Here is a 24,948-nt window from a genome sequence, read left to right on the forward strand (position 1 = left end):
ATTACATTTAAATATACAATTTGTAACAAATTCATACATGATTTCCATCATCACTTTAAAGAGAATCGATTTATTTACAAACATCTAGAATCTCACATCGGCTCACTCGATATAACATAACATAACATAATATTAAAATTGTTATAACAAATTCTCATTCATGTTTTACGGTCACATCTTTTTATATCACTCTACACTCTATTCTAGATAAAGAAAAATCAATTTAACGACGTTGGAAAAAGGTTCATATTCTAATATTTCATTATTGGCGGAAGAATGACGTTTTAAAATCAGCCAGTAATCCCATTGTCACTTTTATAAATATAAAAATGGGATATATACTCTCAAGGAAGTGTTTAATTGAAATTAATTATTATATATATATATATATATATATATATATATATATATATATATATATATATATATATATTTATACACTTTGTATAAATAACTGACTCGATCAGACAATATTTTATAATAAATGATAAATGGTCTAAGACAAAGGAATTCAACAATGTAGATTTTATCCGAGCTACATTGCCAAATGGCGGATGAATGTCACAACTGATTTGAGGTCCGCCATTTCGCAATCAGGTCCGCCATTTTGTATAGTACACCATTTAGCGGACAAAATCCGCCATTTTGAATTCATACGCTCGTCGGTGAGTGTTATTGCGGGGATCACGTACCGTTGTCCTCGCGTTTCGTGTCGGGCCTCCGCGCGGCCACTATGGTGAGGTCGGGCCGGGACCGCATAAGTTGCGAGGGCGACGCGGGCAACGACTCCGTGCTGCTGCCGCCGGTGCTGCCGCCGCCACTAGCTCTTAAGCTGTCCAGGCTCGCCACGCGAATCGATGGCCATTTGCCGCCTGAGTAAAACAATAAAAAAATATTTCAACGGACCCATAAATTGGGTAAAGGTAAAGTTAAAATAAAAAAAAAAACCTATATAATATACGAAATTTCTAGAAATTATAATTAATAAAGGCCTTAAATTATTATTTTTTCGTTTTATTTGTTTTCTGCCTCTTTGGATCCAATGTCTTATGTCAAGCAGCGATCTGTCAAGTGACTATGGAAACTTAAAGGTTATGGGATGGACAGCAGCCTCACCCTTAAAACATCATCAAAGCTATGGCGGCTAATCTGCCAGCCAAGCGTGTAAACTAATGTCAAAACCCCCAATAGAGGGAGGAAAGGAATTGTTAGTAATGGAGACTGAGAATCCCATTGCTAGCAATATACCCAACCAGGTCTACCTCCTCGCGGTTCTCCCTGGAAACTATAATGATTAATTCTTGATGAATTCATCACGATGGGCTAACTGGCCTGTTTTCATTCTCATCAATCACCCTTCACTGGTGCTCCGCCAGCGTATCCCGTTAGCGCAGGCAGGGTTACCACTCCATTATCATCCACTAAACAAAAAAAAAAGATACTTGTAACGTACTGGCCTGACAATGTTCCCAGCTTTAAAATTTATAGTTGTTGACATTCGGTAGCCTGATATTGTTCCCGCTTTAAAAATTATACTTGCAGCATCTTGGCGTGACAATGATCCTGCCTTAAAAATGTAACTGCTGATACTTGTAGCAAGGCGATCTCAGTGTTCTCCGCCTTAAAATTTGCTTGTAACGTTAAAAATTTGTAGTTATTGCCACTTACTTGTAGCGGTGGCGGTGGCGGGACTCGTGTTGGCTACGAACGCGTTCTTCCCCTCGTGCGTCGTGATCACCGTCGCCGGTATCGGGTCCTCGTCCGTTAGACTGCCTATTAGCACTTTCTTGGGCTGTAAATTTATATTTTACGTTAACCAGAGACTATAATCCTTATATTATAAACGAGAGTCATTTTTTTTATTAAATCCAAATTGCCAGAATCATCTATCACCCTTCACTGGTGCTCCGCCAGCGTATTCCGTTGGCGCAGGCGGGGTTACCATACCATTTTCACACATCAAAAAAAAAAACAGATCCATTACTAGCAATATACCTCATCAGGTCGACTCCCACGCGATTCTTCCCGGAAACCATCGTGGCTAAATTCATCACGATGGACCGACTGATAAATTTCATCCTCACCTACCATAGCTCACTGGTACCCCACTAGCGTACACTGTTAACGTAGGCCATGCCACATTCAAACTATTATTAACAAATAATTTAACGTAGGTTAATAAAATAAAAAAAATATGAACGTCACCTTGTCTGTGGCCGCGGGCGCGGGTACAGTAGCGGAGGCGGGCGCGGGCGCGGGCTGTTTATTCCGCATCGACGCCTTAGTGTTGTTGTACGTGCGCGCGCGCAGCTTCAAAGACGGGTCGATCTCTATAGGAATCGGCTCGAATTCTGTGGACCGTGTTACTTATTTTTGATACTGGGATCGATTTCGAGGAGTCTTTTTTTTTAAACTTACTTCTTTACCTAATATTTTAATTAGGTAAATAGCCGGTATCCGCAATTGGACGTATTTGCCTCCATGTTGCTGGAGTTTCGTCAGATGACCACAGAGTGTTTGCGTTCAGAGATTTCATATCTAATGTTGTTTTTATTAGATTGAAATCTTTTTAATAACGGGGGAAAAGGGATTGTTAGTAATGGAGACTGAGAATCCCATTGCTAGCAATATACCCAACCTGGTCGACCTCCTCGCGGTTCCCCCTGGAAACTATCATGGTTAATTCCTGATGAATACATCATGATGGGCTATAACTGGCCTGTTTTCATTCTCATCTATCACCCTTCACTGGTGCCCCGCCAGCGTATCCCGTTAGCGCAGGCGGGGTGGGGTTACCATACCATTTTCACCCATAAAAAAAAAATCTTTTTAATATTATTATTCCTCTTATTAATGTTAATTATTATTTTTTATATATGTGATTGTACTGTAGTTTTCCTGGGTGAGCATATTGGGTGACTGTAAAACTCGCCCAGTTGATGAAATAATTAAATAAATAAATTTGATAATATTGGGAAATTACTGTTTTAGAGACATTCTGGCTCACATCTGAGTGAGCTGCTTGAATTAATTTGCTTTTCTTTTTTTACTAACACAGTTTGTAAGAAAACAAAAGTCAATTGCTTGACCACCTCTGTCCCACTCGTGTTTCTACCGTGAAGCAGTTGTGTTTGCATGGTTGTGTTTCGGTTTGAAGGGTGGGATATGGCGTGAATTTACTGGGTACAGAGGAATAACACCTGAGTCCTCAGGAATGGCAACGCATGGGGGGTATCGTGGGCGAAACAGTATACTCTGTTATGTCCATGGCACTGCTCATGTCTATAGGCGACGGTTACCACTTTCCATCAGGTGGGCTGTCAGCATGTTTGCCATTCTAAGTTGTATATAAAAAAAAAACTGTTACTAACAAAATGGACCAAATTGTAGTCTCAGTAATAAAGTATATCATTATTATTATTCTTCTATTCATTTAAGAGTCTCCTCTTGTCGGTGCAACTAATTCATGCATCTTCCTCCAGCCAGCTCTATCCCAGGCCATATCCTTTATCTCCCTATACGACATGACGCCTAGTGTTTCCTTTATCTGTCCCATGTAGTTATTCCTCGGTCTTCCTCTTCCTCTTTTGCCCTCTATCTTTCCTTCTACTATGCTCTTAAAAAATATTATTGTTATTATAAACTAAATTTATCATAATTTTGACTTAATTCTTTTAGAAATTCAGTACAATTTGACCAAAATTAGTTCAGTATTTTAATTTTTAGTTACAAATAACAACTGACTTTGTCACAGTTGAAGTTTTTTTTTTTGTAGAAAACAATTTTTTTTTTATTTCTGACAACAATTATATAAACATAGACCTACAGACAAACACCTAATAGTGTAATAAACATTCACACATTACATAAGGCATTCTCTGAGATGTTCATCAACTATTTAACTATGTAAAAGCCCCCACACCGCTTACCTTTCTCGACGGGCGGGCACTCGGACATGTAGGCAGAGAGGTTGTTGATGCTAACGCCGAGCGCGAGCGCAGCCGCGTCCAGCGACAGCTCGCCGCGCTGCAGCTTGTCCAGTACATCCGCCGGACCCTTCGCCTGCCAGAAGTCGCGCGCCGTGCTGCACGAGACAGGGAAATTTTATTTACTTATTAACTGCAGCCATGTGGTCCTGGCATAGAATGGGTCAACAATCAGCTGAACATCCCTTTACGTGATTATTATATGGAACAACTAAGTACCGAGAGATTGGTAGCAGTGTCCCTCGGTTGCCAACCCGCCAACTTAGCGTGACAACCACTGGCAAAACCCCTAATAGTGGGACGCCTATGTCCAACAGTGGACAGTTGACAGCTGATATGATCATCATATTCCTTAATATCTGTCCACGGTGAGACATTACACAAGTTACAATTTTATTATATACATAACAGTAAATTTATTCTCTTTACTCCCTTTTTAATAACATCCTTTATCCACTCCTTCTTTATTCTTTATTGTACACAAAACATACTGTTAATCACAATTCATTATAAACATAATGTACAGAGGCGAGCTTATCTCTAATAAGAGATTTCTTCCAGCAAAACCTTTTCATGTAAATTGTGTGTTATTTTATAAAATAAAAACAGGCCGTCATTTGATCTGCGTACATTGTATAAACACATAAGACATGTATACACAAAGAATAATACAAACTACACATTATAAAATACATAAACCCTGTAAATATACACATATATACACATACATATATATATACACATATAAACATATATAAATATACATACACATATACATAATACGTCAACATAGTGACAAGTAATGCTCCCTTACACGGATAAAATGACGCTCCATCATTTCTGCTCAATCCTTTCCTCTACAACTATATTCATTTTTGTTATACAACTTAGAATGGCAAACAAGTTGACGACCCACCTGATGGAAAGTGATAACCGTCATCTATAGACATGAGCAGTACCGTGCACATAACAGAGTATACTGTTTCATCCATGACACCCCCATGCATTGCCATTCCTAAGGACTTAGGTGTTATACCTCTGTACCCAGTAAATTCACGCCATATCCCACCCTTCAAACCGAAACACAGCCATGCAAACACAACTGCATCACGGTAGAAACACGAATGGGACAGAGTTAACGTTTCCATTATTGGACCAATATATAGGTTTTTGTAACTGCAATATATAGATACTGCTAGATATTACTCTATATTATCCATGCCTACAGGCGGCATATTGTTTGCTATTCCATGTACCAAATTAGAAATGAACATCTTACGCGAGTCGTGTATGTAGCACTCACCGGTAGGGCCTATTGATGCACCCGTACACGTCCCTGTAGCGTCCGTACAGCGTCCCGTAGCTGACGCCCAGGATCTCCGCCGCTTGCTTCATCTCCAGCTCTTTCACACGAACCGCCTCCATCACCTGGGTGATAAAATAATCATCACTTTTAAAGGGGGGTTGGGGCTGTGGCCCCTTAACACAGGTTATTACACTGTATGTTTATTAACATATTTAGGAGCCTAGAACTCCTAAACCCTCATAAAACTGTAATAATGATATTAGTTAAATAGTTAAAGAACTACAGTTATGTTTTTTTAAGAAATAAAATCTCAAACCAACTTAATATTATATATTTGAATTAGCGTGAATTTACTGGGTACAGAGGAATAACACCCGAGTCCTCAGGAATCATGGGCGAAACAGTATACTCTGTTATGTCCATGGTACTGCTCATGTGTATAGGCGACGGTTACCACTTTCCATCAGGTGGGCCGTCAGCTTGTTTGCCATTCTAAGTTGTATAAAAAAAAAATCTCAAAATGAGTTTGTTCCCTCTTAGCGCCTTAATGGCTTATCACTAGTCGCGAGTACAATAAAGAATATGTAAAAAGTTTTTTGGATAACAGACTTTTTACATATTGTTTATTGGACCAATATATAGTATTACGCCAATGGTCGCCACGCTTGGCAAGCGGATCGACAACCGCAGTTAGGCTTTGGAGATGTTTTAAGAAGGACGCTGTTGTCCATACTAGATAATACATTTCCACCAGATGCTCACCCTCTTGACGTAGTTCTCCTCCCAGAACTGCGGGCGGCGGCCGTGCTGCAGGTAGTCGCTCAGCTTCACCACGTCCGTGAACCGCGGGTCCGTCGGGCCAGATTTGGGACCTATCGTCGCTGCAACCATATGGGCGGCACCACGTTAGTGTGACGGAGCAAGAGAGAGAGAGAGAGAGAGAGAGAGAGAGAGAGAGAGAGAGAGAGAGAGTACAAGTGGAAGTCGAGAGAGAGAGATAGAGAGAGAGAGAGAGATGACGAGAGAAATCCAGGGAGTTGACGAGAGAAATCCAGGGAGATGACGAGAGAGCAAGGGAGATGACGAGAGAGGGCAAGGGAGATGACGAGAGAGGGCAAGGGAGATGACGAGAGAGAGCGAGGGAGAAGATGGGAGAGAGCAAGAGGGAGGACGAGAGAGCGAGGAGAGGACGAGAGAAAAAGAGAGAGAGCCAGTACCAATTCTTTATTTCTTACGAGTGATAATGAAATAATAACCCTGCTTGCGCTATCGGTATACACTGGCGGGGCACCAGTGAGGAATAATAGGTAAGGATGAAGACACTACACGAAAAATTATTAAATGGCTGAATATTCATTAAAAAGTTAGCTTCAGAAATAATTTGAAGCATTAGTATCATAAAGTGATCTAGATACAAACAAGTTCTTGAAGAACTTGTCCGAGTCCCCGGACTTGTATCAGAATTTGATTATTTCTTGAACGTGTACTAAAATACACGAATATAAAAGAAATAAACTGGTATGTCACTAACGTTTGCTGATGATGAAGTCCAGCTTGAGGTCTGAGGCCGCCGCCGAGGAGGAAGACGACGGCGCGGAGGGGGGCGCCGCCGCCGCACCACTCTCGTTAGACTCTTCGTCTGTAAACGGTCACATTTTAGAGATTCTAAAAGTCGATTGACTTGACCATTCCCCCGGCACTAAAACATACAGTGTGGAAGGGACAGATTGGGCAAAACGGATGAAAAACGGGTAAAAACTAGTGTATTATAAATGGGAAATTATGTTTGTCACCACTTAACCTCTTTAACGGCTCGACAAATCATCATAAAATTTGGTATACATGCCATATGTATGTAAAGTTTTTTCTTTTTATACAACTTAGAATGGCAAACAAGCTGACGGCCCACCTGATGGAAAGTGGTAACCGTCGCTTATAGACAAGAGCAGTACCATGGACATAACAGAGTATACTGTTTCGCCCATGATACCCCCCATGCGTTGCCATTCCTGAGGACTCAGGTGTTATTTCTCTGTGCCCAGTAAATTCACGCCATATCCCACCCTTCAAACCGAAACGCAGCCATGCAAACACAACTGCTTCACGGTTGAAACACGAATGGGACAGAGGTACCAAAGCAATCGACTTTTGTTTCATGAAAATTTCTCTTTCCATATGAAGACGGATATAAGCTACTTTTTATTACAGTTACACTGACAAAGTCACGGCTTAAAGTTAGTATTATATTTTTCACATGAAGACGATGAGTCTTCGCTAAGAAACAGGTGGAAGCCTCCAGACGAGTCTCTTTATCCTAACATCATCTCCGGGAGTGACTACCCCTGGTCACTGGAATCGCTAAGGGGAAAGGAATCGTTAGTAATGGGAATCTAACAGCCCCATTGTTAGCAATATATTTTATCAGATCGGCCTCAATGCAGTTACTTCTAGAAACCATCGTGGTTAGTTCTTGTGGAATTCATCACGATGGAGTAAGGTCTCATCCTCGCCTATCGTTCCTCACTGGTGCCCCGCCAGTGTATACCGACAGCGCAGGCGGGGATACCATACCACCCGTCACATCAGCCTTAACTGTTCACTGCTGAGCATAAGCCTCCCCCTTAGAGTGTTTTGCCCGTAATTGCCACGCTTGGCAGGCGTTTTGGCAACTGCAGTTAGGCCTTAGAGATGTATTAAGAGGGACGCTACTGACCATCTCTCGACCTTTCCATTTCATTCATTCACTACCATTTCATTATCACTCATTAAAACAGAAATCGCTGTCTTGTTCGGATTGGCTTGGGCTTGGGTAATAGGGAAGATACAGTACTTCTCTCTTGCTGTTTCATAATTTATGCTTTTTTTTTTGATAAATAAAAAACTAAAAAGAGTCATTCATCATCATCATCATTTTCGTACCCTTATTCCAATTATTATTTGGGGTCGGCGTATTTTTTTTTTTGTTTTCTCTTCCATTCTTCTTGTTATTGTAAAATTAAATTTAGAATGTGTAGTTCATGGGGGAAAAGGGATTGTTAGTAATGGAGACTGAGAATCCTATTGCTAGCAATATACCCACCCAACCAGGTCGACCTTCTCGCGGTTCTCCCTGGAAACTATCATGGTTAATTCCTGACGAATTCATCATGATGAGCTAACTGGCCAGTTTTCATTCTCATCTATCACCCTTCACTGGTGCTCCGTCAGCGTATCCCGTTAGCGCAGGGGTCTTACCATACCATTTTCACCCATCAAAAAAAAATGTGTAGTTCATGTGAACTGTACACTTATAAATCTACAGAGTACATACCGGCGCTGTTGTCGCCGTCGACGCGTAACCGCGTGTGCAGGAAGGAACCAATATCGGCGGGTGCGTCCGCCCACTCGTCGTCGGAGCCGTCGCGCGACCACTCGCCCGCTTGTTCCGATCCCATGCCCCACGCGACAACGCGCTCCGCAGATATGTCCTAAGATTAGGTTTTAGATTAAATTTAAATTAAAAAAAAAAAAATTAAGCTGGGCCCAATGAATGTGCAGTATCAAATAATCGAGGATAATACAAGAATTATTACAATAACCAGCGACATAAGACAATTCAATGTGAGCCTCTTCTGATTGATACCTTGGTTTTTAGATAGTGAATTAAATAGAAATAAAATTAAGTTAATTTCAAGTATCAGATCCGGTCACTATCCATCAAGAAAGTTTGCATATTTAATGAAAAAAAAAAGAAAATCCACCAAATTGCATTGTCTGTGGTAAAGTTGAAGATGTACAGCACTTATTGATGGAATGTGATAGGAGCCGAAGGGAAAGGGGACATTTTTAAAAATATTTAATATAAATAAATTTGATGTGGGGATTGTTCAGAGCATAATGCATGCTCCTACTAACAAAATTGCTTTGTGCTTAAGTGAATTAGTAAGTAGTATTGTTTAGTCATAATTATAATAGCAGATAACTTGTTTAGATTTTATGGGATTGACATGTTAAAAAATAAACATCCCGAATTAAAACGTAGATTAAAAAAAAAAACCAGCGACCCGATCCCGGCTTCGCCCGGGTGCAATGCTGATACTAATTAGCGCTACCCCCCCCCCCCCCCATTGCATTACGGCATCACATTAGAAACCTCTAAATTTATCATTGTTTCTCTACAATATTATGCATGTATTATACATAGAAACCTTCCTCTTGAATCACTCTTTCTATTTAAAAAACTCATCAAAATCCGTCGCGTATTCTCTCTGTTATGTCCATGGCACTGCCACTGCTCATGTCTATAGGCGACGGTTACCACTTTCCATCAGGTGGGCCGTCAGCTTGTTTGCCATTCTAAATTGTATACAAAAATAGGCCTCCCCTTAAGGGGAGCTTTTCTAGTAGTTGCCACGCTTGGCATTCGGCGTCGGCCATTAGACGTAGAGCAATCCAAGTTAAAACATCGGCAATAAAAAAGCAGGTATATCCCAATGGTGTATTTAAAATATCTTTATTTACGCAACTTAGGATGGCAAACAAGCTGACGGCCCACCTGATGGAAAGTGGTAACCGTTAACTATAGACACGAGCAGTAGCATGGACATAACAGAGTATACTGTTTCGCCCATGATACCCCCCCATGCGTTGCCATTCCATGTGTCAACTATTCATACATGCCATTGTGTCAACAATGCGTAAGTTTAAAATGAACTAAACCTCATTTTGCCAATGTGGCGTTACTTTACTAAGGAAATATATTTGAAATATTGTAATACCTTACTCACCAAATTACCGTGTTGCCATTCTTGATCTCGATCACTGAAACAATATGTTTAACATTGGCAACTTTTAGACTTTTTTTTTTACGAACTGTTAGTGTGGGACGGACGGACTGACGAATCTGACAAAGATTACGTATATATATATATATATATATATATATATATATATATATATATATATATCCGTCAGTATTCTACGACTATGACGACTTGTTTAATATATAAAAAAAAAGCTACATCAGCTGAGTCGGTTCCTTTTGCTTAATATGGGACACTTTTTGTATATGTTTTGTATATATATATATATATATATATATATATATATATATATATATATATATATATATATATATATATATATATATATATATATTTTTATATAACTCTGAATGGCAAACAAGCTGTCGGCCCACCTGATGGAAAGTGGTAACCGTCGCCTATACACATGAGCAGTACCATGGACATAACAGAGTATACTGTTTCGCCCATGATACCCCCTATGCGTTGCCATTCCTGAGGACTCAGGTGTTATACCTCTGTACTGATGTTATATTGTAATTGTATGGGAATAAATGTTTCTATTCTATTCTCTTCTATTCAGATATCTTTCGCTATCCCGTATATAGTACGTCTATACCAAACTTCATAGTGATTGGGGGGGACAGGGGATTGTTAGTAATGGGAATTTATCAGTTCCGTTACTAGCAACGTTTCCTAAATGTATTAAAGAGGGGTGAAAGGGATTGTTAGCGATGGGGTCTAATTGACCCATTGCTAGCAATACAGGGTGTATTGCTAGCAATGGGCTATCAGGGCGACCTCCATGCGGTTCCCCCTGGAAACCGTCGTGGTTATTTCTAGTGGAATTCGTCACAATGGGCTAACTGACCTGCTTTCATCCTCACCTATCATCCCTCACTGGTGCCCCGCCGGTGTATACCGATAGCGAAGGCGGGGTTACGATTCCATTATCACCCATTAAGAAACATGTGTTAAAGATAAACACACAAATAGTTTTACTCACGACTTATGCGACACAGAGTCGTCGTCGGTGTGTTCCGTGGCACTTGTCGCGCGACGTCGCTTCGGGCTCGGCGACTCGCTGCAACAATGGCGTTAATTATATACTGTGTCCATATACTTAAGTTATAATATAAATGAATGAATAAATGACTATAAAGGGGCATTCGAGTAATACGTAACGCAGTTTTTGTAAATTGTTGAATTAAAAATAAAAATATTTTATAGTAAAATACTATGGAATAGGGGGAAAAGGATTGTTAGTAATGGATACTGAGAATCTCATTGCTAGCAATATAACCAAACCAGGTCGACCTCCTCGCGGTTTCCCCTGGAAATTATCATGATTAATTCAACGTCAACCCTCTTTGGGAGGGGGAAAAGGGATTGTTAATAATGAGGTCTAATAGTCCCATTGCTAGCAATATACCCTCTCAGGTCGACCTCCACGCGGTTCCCCCTGGAAACCATCATGGCGAATTCTTGTCGAATTCATCACGGTGGGCCAACTGACCTGCATTCATTCTCACCTATCGTCTTACACTGGTGTCTCGTCGGTGTATACCGATAGCGCGGGCGGGGTTACCATTCCATTTTTATCTATTAAAAAAAAACCCTCTGGGAATTTGGATTGTATATATATATATATATTTATTTATTAAATATATTATGTGTATGTTTATATTATATGAATTTATCAAATATTACTTTATTTTTTTCTCTATTCAATAATGCACCGGCTACGTATTTCTCTGTTCGCCCAATGGTCGACTGGTAGAGAACACCGTCCGGTGTTAAGTCCGCTAAATGTACACAGAATTTTACTGTGCGTTAAAGTTTAAATAAATAAATAAACTTACGAATCTGAGCGATCTCGTTTCACGGGGCTCGTTTTCTCCTTCATGGGCAGCTTTATTAACGGCGGTGGCCCACCTGTTTGTTCATTTTAAACATTTAACATTCAATTATCAATAATAAAAATTGAATTAGATACAATAATATATATATATATATATATATATATATATATATATATATATATATATATATATATATATAATATAAATTATGATTATTTATTATTATAAGTGAAGAGTTTAAAACAGTTTGACAGGAAACACGACGAGAATTCGATTCAATTTTACATATGGATATGTATTACATGCAATAATGTAAATATATTTATATATATACATACATATATATAAACAAACATCACTATCTTGTAACAGATTATATATTTACATAAAAAAGTAATAAAACACTAATTTTTATTGCCTAATTTATTGTTTTTACGGGTAATAAAATTAAATCTGTGATGCTAATGACGGTCCACGACGTACACCTACGACGAAGCTAGCATCTATGTTTATAGGCACTTTTACATTTACTTCAAAAAAAAAAGTTCTCCTTTCGGTAGTATTTTTTTTATATTAATTACCTCATAACTCCGTCAGTTGTAAACCGTCGATTAGTCCTATAGTAAATTTATGAAAAGCCACCTGATGGAAAGTGGTAACCGTCGCCTATAGACATGAGCAGTACCATGGACATAACAGAGTATACTGTTTCGCCCATGATACCCCTCCATGCGTTGCTATTCCTGAGGACTCGGGTGTTATTCCTCTGTACCCAGTAAATTCACGCCATATCCCACCCTTCAAACCGAAACACAGCCATGCAAACACAACTGCTTCACGGTAGAAACACGAATGGGATAGAGGTACCCATGCAAACGACTTTTGTACAAAGTCTCCCTCTGGTAAGATCTAAGGTTTACTCTCAAAATTGACCCCAATGATAAATTTAACGGAAACTGTCAAATAAAATAAAATTACTCCGCAAAACATACCGTTCACACTAAACTTCTCCCCCGACTTGGTCTCTTTCTCACTATCTTCCTTCTCCACGCACGGGCGCAGTTCCGCCACCGAGTCGGACTTCGGCGGTGTGTGCTTCGGCGACGTTTGCTTCGGTGACGACTGCTTCGGCGCCGCGTGCTTCGGTGACAATTGCTTCTCTACCTTCTCCGTGCTTTTCTTTTCATGTGTAGCCACAGCTGTCACCACGCCTGTGTCATAATTAATATTTATTTATTTACTAGCTTTTACTCGTGACTTTGTCCGCGTAATCAGGATGTTTTCATTGACCGGATTAAAAAGTACATCCCCTAGTAAGCATATATTAAATACGGGGGGAGGGAGGGGAGAAGGGATTGTTAGTAAAGCGAATTACTAGTCCTGTTGCTAGCAATATACCCTCAGATCTCGACCTCCACGTGCTCGTCCTTAGAAACCATCGTGCTGAATTCCAGATTTATTCATCACGATGGGCTAACTGACCTGCCTTTTCATCCTCACCTACTATCCCTCACTGGTGCCCCGCCAGCGTATACCGATAGAGGATATATTTATTTTTTATTTAAGAACTGGTTGAAATAAAAGAAACACTAAATGTCAAATGGTGCAAACCGAAACGCATTAGTGAAAACCGCATTCAAATGGGTTAAGCTCTTTCTGAGATTAGCGCGCACAAACGTACAGACAAACAGACAAAAATTCTAAAAATCGTTGTTTTGGGTTCTATTGCATTCATAAACCCCCCCTCCCCCCTATAATAGTTTTTCTTATATATTATCCATGATTTTATTATATTTAAGCTTTAGATTATATAGATAGAGCATCGAACCTCAAAAACGGGTCAACTTTTTGTCAGCTACCTGTCAAGTTAGCTGACTCGTTCTATATACTTATGCATATAATGTATCTCGACTTATTGTTTAATAAATAAAATTAATGTTTACGCATTAAAAAGATACAGAAATTATGAGACAAAATATAAAATATAAATATATATAAATATATATATAAGTTGTAAAGGAATCTTTCATCATCATCATCACTCAGCCATTATCCGTCCACTGCTGGACATAAGCCAAAGACGGCCATAAAGAACGGTCCTGAGCCACCTGCATCCACTGACTCCCAGCAACGCATTTCAGGTCGTCACTCCATCTAGTAGGGGGTCGTCCTACACTGCGTCTACCCGTACGCGGTCGCCACTCAAGAACCTTTCTTCTCCTTCGGTTATCGGTTCTTCGAGCTATGTGACCAGCCCATTGCCAAGTGGCAAGCTTGCTTATCCTTCGGGCTATGTCGGTTATCTATGGAGATACTCTATGTATATAATCTAAGGTTTAAGGATTATTATTAAACGCTCACCGGTATCACAGTCGGGCGGTTCATCCTTGTTGTTCCACCGGATGTCCGTCAGACCTTTGATCCTCAGCTCCTCGGCCGTCTTCAGCAGGCTCGCCAGCTGAGACTGTTCACACGCATTGTATCAACAATAAATATTTACAGGGAAGGGATCGTTGGTAACGCGGACTAGAATCATCATCATGATGATGATGGTGATCGTATATATGAAATATCGGTTATCAGATATCATCATAACTCCATAAGCCTCCCTTTTGGAGGGCTTTGCTAGTAGTTACCACGCTTGGCAGGCGGACTGGCAACCGCAGTCAAGCTTTAGAGATGTTTTGAGAGGGATGCTGCTGCACATCCCTCGCCTTCCCTTAGTCGGCTCTTACGACGTCCTCGGGATAGGAGGTGGTGGTCTATTCGATGCTGGGACTACACAGCCAGTAATCCAGTATATAACATTGAAATTATAGCTTGATTAAAATGAATATATATAACCAGAGGGAGACTTTGTACAAAAGTTGATTGCTTGGGTACCTCTGTCCCATTCGTGTTTCTACCGTGAAGCAGTTGTGTTTGCATGGCTGTGTTTCGGTTTGAAGGGTGGGATATGGCGTAAATATACTGGGTACAGAGGAATAACACCTGAGTCCTCCCTCACCTTTGACATTATGCGCGCCTAGTATCACCCGCATAACTGACTATATATTTCACATTAAAAGGCCTTAGTTGCACTCACGTGATGGACGTTCATCTCGCCGGTATACATATAGTCGAGCAGTGCCTTCAGGTGTTTGGGCTCCGCTCCGTCTATCACTAGTACAGGCTCGCCTTGAGCTTCATGCGCGCCTAGTAACGCGCCGAGCAACTCCGAACATGCCGCTAGCACCACTCTGGAAACAGAATATAGTAATAACATATTTATTCGTTTATATATACAATATATAGTTTATCACGTTTCGCTACCGGACACAGGTCTACGAAAGTTGATCAAAGCATACCCCAATACTTATAGAATTGGTCAAGATTCTCTCTCTCAGATTTTGGGCTATTTTCTTACTTGTCATACGATAGACACGGTGTGAAATGATTGAAATCTCACTTTTAACTAATAATACTATGCATTTATTTTATATATATATATTATTTGTATTCTATTTACCTTGTCTACATTTTTACCTGTACCTTTCCTGCACTTGATTAACCACAAATTATTTTCTCTCTTTCTTATCTTTCGTTCAAGTGCAATAATTTTTTTTATACAACTTAGAATGGCAAACATGCTGACAGCCCACCTGATGGAAAGTGGTAACCGTCGCCTATAGACATGAGCAGTACCATGGACATAACAGAGTGTACTGTTTTGCCCATGATACCCCTTCCCCCCCATGCGTTGCCATTCCTGAGGACTCGGGTGTTATACCTCTGTACCCTTTAATTCACTGCCATATACCACCTATTGTCAATGACAATATATCCTATATTATATACAAAACAGTGATGGTCCCACCTGTGCGCCCTGAGGGACACCCCTCTTATGTTCTGCGGGTCGACAGTGTCTTTGTTGGGCACTTGTGTGGCGAAGCTCGGCGAGCAGTACAGGGTCACGTCGCAGAACCTCTCTGCAATCAAACACAATACGCACTTTATTCTCAATTCGTCTACCATAACACCGCTAGCCTAAATCTCCGAATTTTTCCAAACCCTTTTTAAATAACTGTCATTTATTTCGTATTTTGGTAAATATAAAGTCGACGAAGAAGAGAAATGCAAGGGAGGCGTCCTAGAAACAGTCAACACCACGAGACATTGTGTCTCGTCTCAAGTGCATTGGTAAATTTGTAAAGCTCACCAAAATATGTATATATAAATAATAGTAGAAGAGAAAAAAAAAGAAAAAATCAGTTAATAAACATATTTATTTATTTTTTGGAAAACGTACAGCTGAATTACAGTCAATACATAATCAAATTTATATCTATGTTAAGCCATGAATAGTTTTCACATTTGCTTAATGACAATGATCGGTTTTTATATATGCAAAATACATACATACACATACATACATACACACATACACATATACACATACATACACATACACACGCATACATACACACATCTATAATAATTAAAAAGTTATAAATTTTGATGAGACATCTTTTAGCTTGATATATAATAACAAAACAAAAGCAATATAAAGCAAACCACCTTTCCTAAAATAGTCAATAATAATAAATATAAGTACATGTGCTGTCAAATTAGTATAAAACATTTAAATTATCAGATAAAACAAACGCTAATAGACAGACGAGTTAAAAAAAAAACTAATACGCATTTTATTTATATTCCAATCAGTGGTGAAATTTGCATAAACTACAGTTTAATCTTTAAATAGTCAAAACAAAGTCGTTTCCCGTCGTCTGTACGTTTAGATCTTTTAAACTACGCAACTGATTTTAATGCAGTTTTAATAGTAGATAGAATGATTCATGAGGAAGGTTTACGCGTATAGTTTAATATTATTTTGTGTTAATTTGTTGAAATATGACGATAATTGTTCAAGACGTCGGAAGAAATCACGTCGACTGAGAAGAGCTCTTATCGAAATTGCTGAAATATAACGAAATAATGTATTTTTTTTTATGCAACTTAGAATGGCAAACAAGCTGACAGCCCACCTGATGGAAAGTGGCAACCGTCGCCAGACATGTCGTCACAGACATGAGCAGTAACATGGACATAACAGAGTATACTGCTTCACTCATGAGACGCCCCATGCATTGCCATTCCTAAGGTTTAAGGACCGTGATTTTTTTTTAATGTTAATGGAATGGTAACCCCGTCCGCGCTAATAGTATATGCTGGCGGGGCACCAGTGACGGATGATAGGTGAGGATGAAAAGGCGGGTCAGTTAGCCCATCGTGATTAATTCACTTGGAATAGAACACGATAGTTTCCAGGGGGAACCGCGAAGTCAACCTGACAGGATTTATTTATTACTTGCAATGGGACTACTAATGTTCATTACTAACCATTCCTTCTCGGGGGGAAAGGGATTGTTAGTAATGGAGACTGAGAATGCCATTGCTAGCAATATACCCATCCAGGTCCACCTCCTCGCGGTTCCCCCTGGAAACTATCATGATTAATTCCTGATGAATACATCATGATGGGCTAACTGGCCTGTTTTCATTCTCATCTATCACCCTTCACTGGTGCTCCGCAAGCGTATCCCGTTAGCGCAGGCGGGGTGTCCAAACTATTTTCACCCATCACAAAAAAAACCATTCCTTCTCCTTCCATTTTCGCCTATTACAAAAAAAAAAAACATCAAATAGCACGTATCGTTTTTAGATACTTGACTATTCGTCCTTCTTTTATATAATATGAACTAGATATTTAGATAGCAAAAACTGGTTCTTCGGATATTTCGAGCCGGATCTTTGGACTTTGGGTTTATTTTTAAATTTGAGGCTTCGAAGCGTTGCCAAATTAAGTACATATTTATTTTCGCAATTTCCAATAAACACTTTTGCGTTCGTGAAATTTTGAAGAAATGTGGTGGGGAAGAGTTTTGGAGAAAAATCTAATGGACATGGAAAAATTGGGGTAAATTTCTACCAGAGGCAGACTTTGTACAAAAGTCGATTGCTTGGGTACCTCTGTCCCATTCGTGTTTCAACCGTGAAGCAGTTGTGTTTGCATGGCTGTGTTTCGGTTTGAAGGGTGGGATATGGCGTGAATTTACAGGGTACAGAGGAATAACACCCGAGTCCTCAGGAATGGCAATGCATTGGGGGGTATGCATGCACGTAGCAATGCCGTGAAGTCCTGGCATACAATAGGCTACCCTATCCTTTCCCGTGGATGGCATAAGAGCGACTAAGGGAACTTAACAGTTGAGGGATGGACAGCAGCGTCCCCGCCGCTAGGGGAGAAAGAGATTGTTAGCAATGGAGTTCGACATTGCTAGCAATATGCCCTATCAGGTCGACCTCGACGTGGTTCCCCCTGGAAACCATCGTGAACAATTCTTGTTGAGTTCGTCACGATGGGCTAACTGACCTGCTTCATCCTCACCTATCATCTCCCACTGGTGCTCCGCCGGTATATACCGATAGCGCGAGTGGGGTTACCATTCCATTATCACCCATTAAAAAAAAACCCCGCCTGCCAAACGTATTTATTTATTTTTATTTATTTAACACTTTATTGCACCAACATAACATGATTTGTTAAACAATTTTCAATACGTACAGTGTAGTACAAAAAGAGATCTTATTGCTAAGCAATCTCTTCCAGACAACCTTTGGGTAGAAGGAATTAAAGAATAAACAGGTACGTGGCGCGTTAAAAAAATAGATATGGCTAAATAAAAATGGCTGAAATAATAAAAAAAAAACTACGGTGGGTGACCGCACTACTAAGAATACCCCCCCCCCCCCCCCCGGTTATCAAATGAAACTTCCAACAGTTTGCGATGAAAACAATTTCTATTTTAAGTATAACTTATTGACATTTGGTCAAAAATCAAACGGAAAACTCGCTTCGAAAGGTTTACAGTGTCAGCGTCTAGTTTTTTATTTGACCAGACCAAACTACCTACTTGAAAGGATTTTGACATCGACCGCGCCATGCTTTATGGTTATATTATTACGTAGGTGATAAAAAATAAGTGCTATTTAAATAATTAACAATTAAAAATCTGTTTTTCTAATAATCTATACGCAGGTTAATTATTCCTTTATGATAATATATTATTTTATTTATTTATTTAACACTTTACTGCACCAATATTACAGGACTTCTTGAAGGATTTTCAAAAAGCATAGTGTAGTACAAAAGGCGGTCTTATTGCTAAGCAAATATATATATATATATATATATATTTGTTAGTAATGGAGACTAAGGACCCTGTTGCTGGCATACCCAACCAGGTCGATCTATAGATATATTTCCAAAATAACTATCAGCGGGTGATAAGTGATCGATACGGATGCCAAAAATGCAATCAGTAAAATTTTTGTCTGTCTGTCTGTATGTTCGTTATAGAAACAAAAACTAGTCGACGGATTTTAACGAAACTTGGTACAATTATTCCTCATACTCCTGGGCAGGTTACAGTATACTTTTCATCACGCTACGATCAATAGGAGCAGAGCAGTGAAGGGAAATGTTGGGAAAACGGGAAAAGTTACTCCATTTTTAAGCTTCCATCGCGTGTGCAGCCTTAATGGCCACTTTTTAAAATGTAAAAATGTCCACCCGTGCGAAGCCGGGACGGGCCGCTAGCATATAAATAAAGTATCCATCAATCTACTAGACCGATTTTGATAAAATGCATGGGACGAATCTGAAAGTACAAACTTTCGAATAAAAAAAATAATTTCCAAATCGGTTCATAAATAACGGAGTTCTGTGGTAGCAAACTTAACAAAAAAAAACTGAGAACTTACTGCTTTTTAAAGAAAAAATACAATCGTATTAAAAGCCTCCATTTTTGAAGTTTTTTTAATGCAACTTAGAATGTCAAACAAGCTGACGGCCCACCTGATGGAAAGTAGTAACTGTCATCTATACACATGAGCAATACCATGGACATAACAGAGTGTACTACTGTTTCGTCCATGATGCCCCCCATGCGTTGCCATTCCTGAGGACTCAGGTGTTATACCTCTATACCCTGTAAATTTACTGCCATATTTAATCGAATATGGAATGAAACTGTATACTCTGTTATGTTAAACAAGAACGGTAAGGACCTTATTTGTTGCAACTTCTAAAAATTCCCATTCGTGTTTCAACCGTGAAGCAGCTGTGTTTGCATGGCTGTGTTTCGGTTTGAAGGGTGGGATATGGCGTGAATTTACTGGGTACAGAGGAATAACACCTGAATCCTCAGGAATGGCAACGTATGGGGGTATCATGGGCGAAACAGTATACTCTGTTACGTTCATGGTACTGCTCATGTCTATAGGCGACGGTTACCACGACACACGGTTACGGACAGAGGTACCCAAGCAATCGACTTTTGTATAAAGTCTCCCTCTCTCCCTTTGTCTATAATTTAATAATATTAAATACAGAGATAGGTATTATCCGATATCTATGTATCGAGTTCTTCTGCATATTGATGACCAGCCATTTCGATATCGCCCATACCAGTCGAATATCTACCATATTATACATTACGAGCTCTTCTTTTCGATGTTACATATTGAATAGTCGATAGCTAATATATCTGTTACTGGGCCAATATATGTATAGATATTGTAACTACGATATATAGATATTGCTAAGGTAATTACTAAGATAGGTTACTGACCTTTCTCCAGAAGCTGTGCGAACATATTCTGCACGTTGGAATGATGGTGCTTCCACCTGAGGCAATACTGTTGAGGCATCATTTTCATTGAACAGCTGTGCAGTTCCAATGTGTTCAAGTGAGTCGTCTCTTCACGACTCCAACTGTACTATCACCCGATAACTAAGTCTGACTGTACACGGGTCATTCACCCCGAATAAGTAATCTAGAAGGCTTTGGTATGAAGGCAGGTTCACTATACAATTTTGTATATTTTGGTAGAAAATTTTGGTCGAAACAATGTATGTATGTGTATTTTTCTATAATGTCTTTATAATATTAGGTACTCTCTGGTTCTTGGAATGTAGACTCTCGGTGGTTGGATTACGGTCGATTGTTACCTGCAACAATGAACATTGTTTATCTATATTTGTTATTGTAAATACATTAATACTTGTATCAAATTACTAATTACATATGTTTAACTAGAGGCAGACTTTGTACCTCGTCTGCACGGGTACCTCTGTCCCATTCTTTTTTGCCGCTGGGCAAAAACTTAACAATATCAATCCTCAGGAATAGCAATGTACGAAGAATTTTCTAATGGATGAAAATAGTATGGTAACCCCGTATGGATTGGGGGGAAAGGGACTGTTAGTAATGGAGACTAAGAATCCCATTGCTAGCAATATACCCAACCAACCACATTTAGAACTAGAAGCTTCGCTGTCAAAGTCATAAGCTATCTTCTAGAGCAACACCAATAATGCGAAGTTAGTAAACCATACAATAAATAACGTGATCTATCTATCTATCTATCCTATTTAAGAGCTGCGCTCTTGTCGGTGGAGCTCTTGCCACTCACTACGATTTTCAGCGAGCCTCTTCACCTCTTGACACGACACGACACCAACTCCTTCCTTGATCTGCCTGATGTAACTATGTCTCGGTCTCCCTCTCCCCCTTCTTCCTTCTATCTTACCTTCTATTATAATGTTCATAAGTTCGTCGTGTCGTATCAAGTGTCCTAACATTTTTCGCCTTCTGTCCACAATAGTTCTAATAATTTGTCTGTTAACGTGATAACAAGTCCAAATATGTTTGTTTACAATTTTGTCCGCGTGTTAGGTAAAATCATGTTCAGATCCATATAAGGCGCGAATCACTTTTAATTTTTTTTTCGAAGTGTTGCACCAACTTTTTTCTCAAACAATTTTTATGTGTAACAGAGCATATAAAGTAGCATGACATATATTATTTTCGTGATTGTAAGTCTCAAACAATACGAAAAACAAATTTTTTTTTTAATTTTATTATATAAAAAGATCTTGTAAAAATTCTAAAAAAAATATACGATATACTCTGTAATGTAACCTACAACCTCGCATTGGTCTCGCTTCTTTAGCTTAAAAAGTTTTTGAGATATATTACTTTGAATAATAGTCCGGCGTACGGCTATTTTTTCTCATATCTCAAGGTCAAGGTGAAAGTTGGTCGCGGAATATACATTTATTTTATTTTATACACCTTAAAATGGCAAACAAGCTGACGGCCCACCAGATGAAAAGTGGTAACCGTCGCTTATAGACATGAGCAGTACCATGGACATAACAGAGTATACTGTTTCGCCCATGATAATACCCATGCGTTGCCATTCCTGAGGACTAAGGTGTTATTCCTCTGTACCCAGTAAATTCACGCCATATCCTACCCTTCAAACCGAAACACAGCCATGCAAACACAACTGCTTCACGGTAGAAACACGAACGGGACAGAAGTACCCAAGCAATCGACTTTTGTACAAAGTCTCCCTCTGGTAGAAATAAATCAATCGTGCTGGTACACCAAGTAGATATTAAAACATAAGTTTCGATATAGGTTCCCATTTGGGGGCAGATTCGACATATTTATCCGGATAAACCCTTTGACACCGATATATACTCGTAGCATTGCATTTGCGCATTGCAACTAAAAGTGCCACGAGCATCATAGCGCTTGTGAAATCAGTCGCTGTTTAGCTTGCTGTATAAAAAAATAATATTAAAATTGGATATTTTTTGGAGGAGATACAGTTTTTTCGAGACAAGGGTAAATGACATCAACACGACAAAGATTTCTTTGGCATTTTTAAGTAGATACGAGTAAAAATCAATGGCACCAAAAGGGTTAAAATCGCTTCGAGTTAATTTTTTAATTGCCCCCCCCCCCTAACTATCAAACTGCCCCCCTGTGGGACGTGGGCCCCACGTTGGGAAACACCGCTCTAAACCATGATATTCTTTTCTTTTATGCGTGATAATGGAATGGTATCTCCGCCTGCGCTATCGGTATACAATGACCTAGGCACTAGTGAGGGAATATTGGTGAGGATAAAAAGACAGATCAGTGAAATGAGTTCCATATAAATTAGTCACGACGGTTTCCAGGAGGAACCGCGTGGAGGTCGACCTGATAGAGTATACTGCTAGCAATGGAACTATTAGATCCTTATTTCTAACAATTCCTTTCACCCAAGAGAAAAAGGGTAGGGTGTATTGCTAGCAATAGTGGTGTTAATCACCATTATATAATAACAATCCCTTTCCCCCTGTATGAGCACCTTTGTGTAGTCCACGGTTCTGGTCATGTTTATATGTGAAACTAACAGCTTCATTGCTAACAGTATTATATGTCAGGTCGACCTACACGCTGTGCATTTAATTTTTCCATGCAAATGAAATGGTAAACAAAGCTAATCGGTGCGGTACGAACAGCACCGTGGACGTCACAGGATACACTGTGACACCCATTGCACTCCTCATGCGTTGCCATTTAAAAATAAACATTCAATAATACAACTGTATGGCGTCAAAATGTAAAACATTTGACAAAATTCCAACTTAATTTTATATATATATGCATATATATATATATATAGATAGATAGATACCCTTTATTGTTTCCTCCAAAAATATACATAAGAAAACTTATTATAAATACAAACAATTACATGAAAATATTACACTGAGAAAACAATTATATATATATATATATATATATATATATATATATATATATATATATATATATATATATATATATATATATATATATATATATAATTACCTATCATCTCCCACTGGTGCACCGCCAGCGTATACCGTTAGCGCAGGCGGGGTTACCATACCATTATCATCCATTAAAAAAAAAAAAAAAGAAAAAAATATAAACGGAAAAGTCTATTTGTTTGGACGCGTTAATCTCTGTCGAACGCGTCGTTTTCGAATTTCAAACTTCCTCTGCATTTCACTGTCCATTCCTTGAATGTTACAGGCTATGTAACATCACGGGCGTAGCCGCGGAACAGAGACAACTAACAAAAATCTTCATAGACATCGGCAATAAAAAAAAATAGAGGAAAATAAAATGAAATACGTACCGAGCGACCTCAAAATATTCTGAACAAGCAGTGTTATCGCGTATTTTTACAATCGTACAAATATTTCTATGACAAACAAAAAAAAATTTCCTCTCGCATACAAACAAATAGCTATGTGGCGGGCGCTCGACAATATCGGCATTTTGGGCAAATGTCTAACTTTTAACCGACTGTAAATAACAAAAGATATTCTCTTTTTTATGATAACTTTGAATGGCAAACAAGCTGACGGCCCACCTGATAGAAAGTGGTAACCGTCGCCTACAGACATGAGAAGTACCATGGACGTAACAGTTTCGCCCATGACACCCCGCATGCGTTGCCATTCCTGAGGACTCAGGTGTTATTCCTCTGTACCCTGTAAATTCACTGCCATATCCCACCCTTCAAACTGAAACACAGCCATGCAAACACAACTGCTTCATGGTTAATGAAGTTTTTTTTTTGATGGGTGAAAATGGTATGGTAACACCGCCTGCGCTAACGGGATACGCTCGCGGAGCACCAGTGAAGGGTGATAGATGAGAATGAAAACAGGCCAGTTAGCCCATCACGATGAATTCATCAGGAATTGATCATGAGTTTCCAGGGGGAACCGCGAGGGGGTCGACCTGGTTGGGTATATTGCTAGCAATGGGATTCTCAGTCTCCATTACTAACAATCCCTTTCCCCCCAGCGTATCCCGTTAGCGCAGGCGGGGTTACCATACCATTTTCATCCAATAAAAAAAAAGTATATTGCTAGCAATAGGATTGCTAAATCTCATTACTATCAATCTTTCTCCCCAATCAAGTCTGCAGGAAGAATTACCTTGGATTCTGATAAATTAAACACGGCATTCTTTTTTGATATAAGCCCAAAAGATATAAAGCGAACTAGGTCAGTGGTGATGTAATGATTATTAATAATATTATAAATATAGAAGTTGGTTGGTCCGTTT

At 39.3% G+C, this 24,948-nt stretch overlaps 1 protein-coding gene across 11 annotated transcripts in view; it reads right to left on the reverse strand.

Annotated features, from left to right (window-relative positions):
* Positions 1-411: 411 nt before the first annotated feature.
* LOC113510054 (protein jim lovell) overlaps positions 412-24,948 on the reverse strand; it is a 67,454-nt gene continuing 42,917 nt past the window's right edge. For 7 of the 11 annotated variants that reach the window (XM_052901380.1, XM_052901378.1, XM_052901379.1 and 4 more), the window contains 16 exons: positions 20,611-20,990; positions 15,792-15,903; positions 15,021-15,174; positions 14,297-14,399; positions 12,928-13,146; positions 11,936-12,008; positions 11,080-11,157; positions 10,050-10,092; positions 8,603-8,759; positions 6,824-6,931; positions 6,055-6,173; positions 5,290-5,414; positions 3,930-4,084; positions 2,206-2,351; positions 1,669-1,792; positions 413-872 (listed from right to left, as the gene is read on the reverse strand). In XM_052901380.1, the coding sequence (XP_052757340.1) occupies positions 685-872; positions 1,669-1,792; positions 2,206-2,351; positions 3,930-4,084; positions 5,290-5,414; positions 6,055-6,173; positions 6,824-6,931; positions 8,603-8,759; positions 10,050-10,092; positions 11,080-11,157; positions 11,936-12,008; positions 12,928-13,146; positions 14,297-14,399; positions 15,021-15,174; positions 15,792-15,903; positions 20,611-20,698 (1,992 nt within the window). In that variant the 5' untranslated portion in view covers positions 20,699-20,990 and the 3' untranslated portion in view covers positions 413-684. Of the gene's footprint in view, positions 873-1,668; positions 1,793-2,205; positions 2,352-3,929; positions 4,085-5,289; positions 5,415-6,054; positions 6,174-6,823; positions 6,932-8,602; positions 8,760-10,049; positions 10,093-11,079; positions 11,158-11,935; positions 12,009-12,927; positions 13,147-14,296; positions 14,400-15,020; positions 15,175-15,791; positions 15,904-20,610; positions 20,991-24,948 lie in introns of all 11 variants that reach the window. The other 4 variants (XM_052901382.1, XM_052901384.1, XM_052901383.1 and 1 more) reach the window with 4 other exon arrangements.

This window comes from Galleria mellonella, unplaced genomic scaffold, assembly GCF_026898425.1.
Source record: "Galleria mellonella isolate WM207_F2 unplaced genomic scaffold, CSIRO_AGI_GalMel_v1 utg778, whole genome shotgun sequence".
Classification (NCBI taxonomy): domain Eukaryota; kingdom Metazoa; phylum Arthropoda; class Insecta; order Lepidoptera; family Pyralidae; genus Galleria; species Galleria mellonella.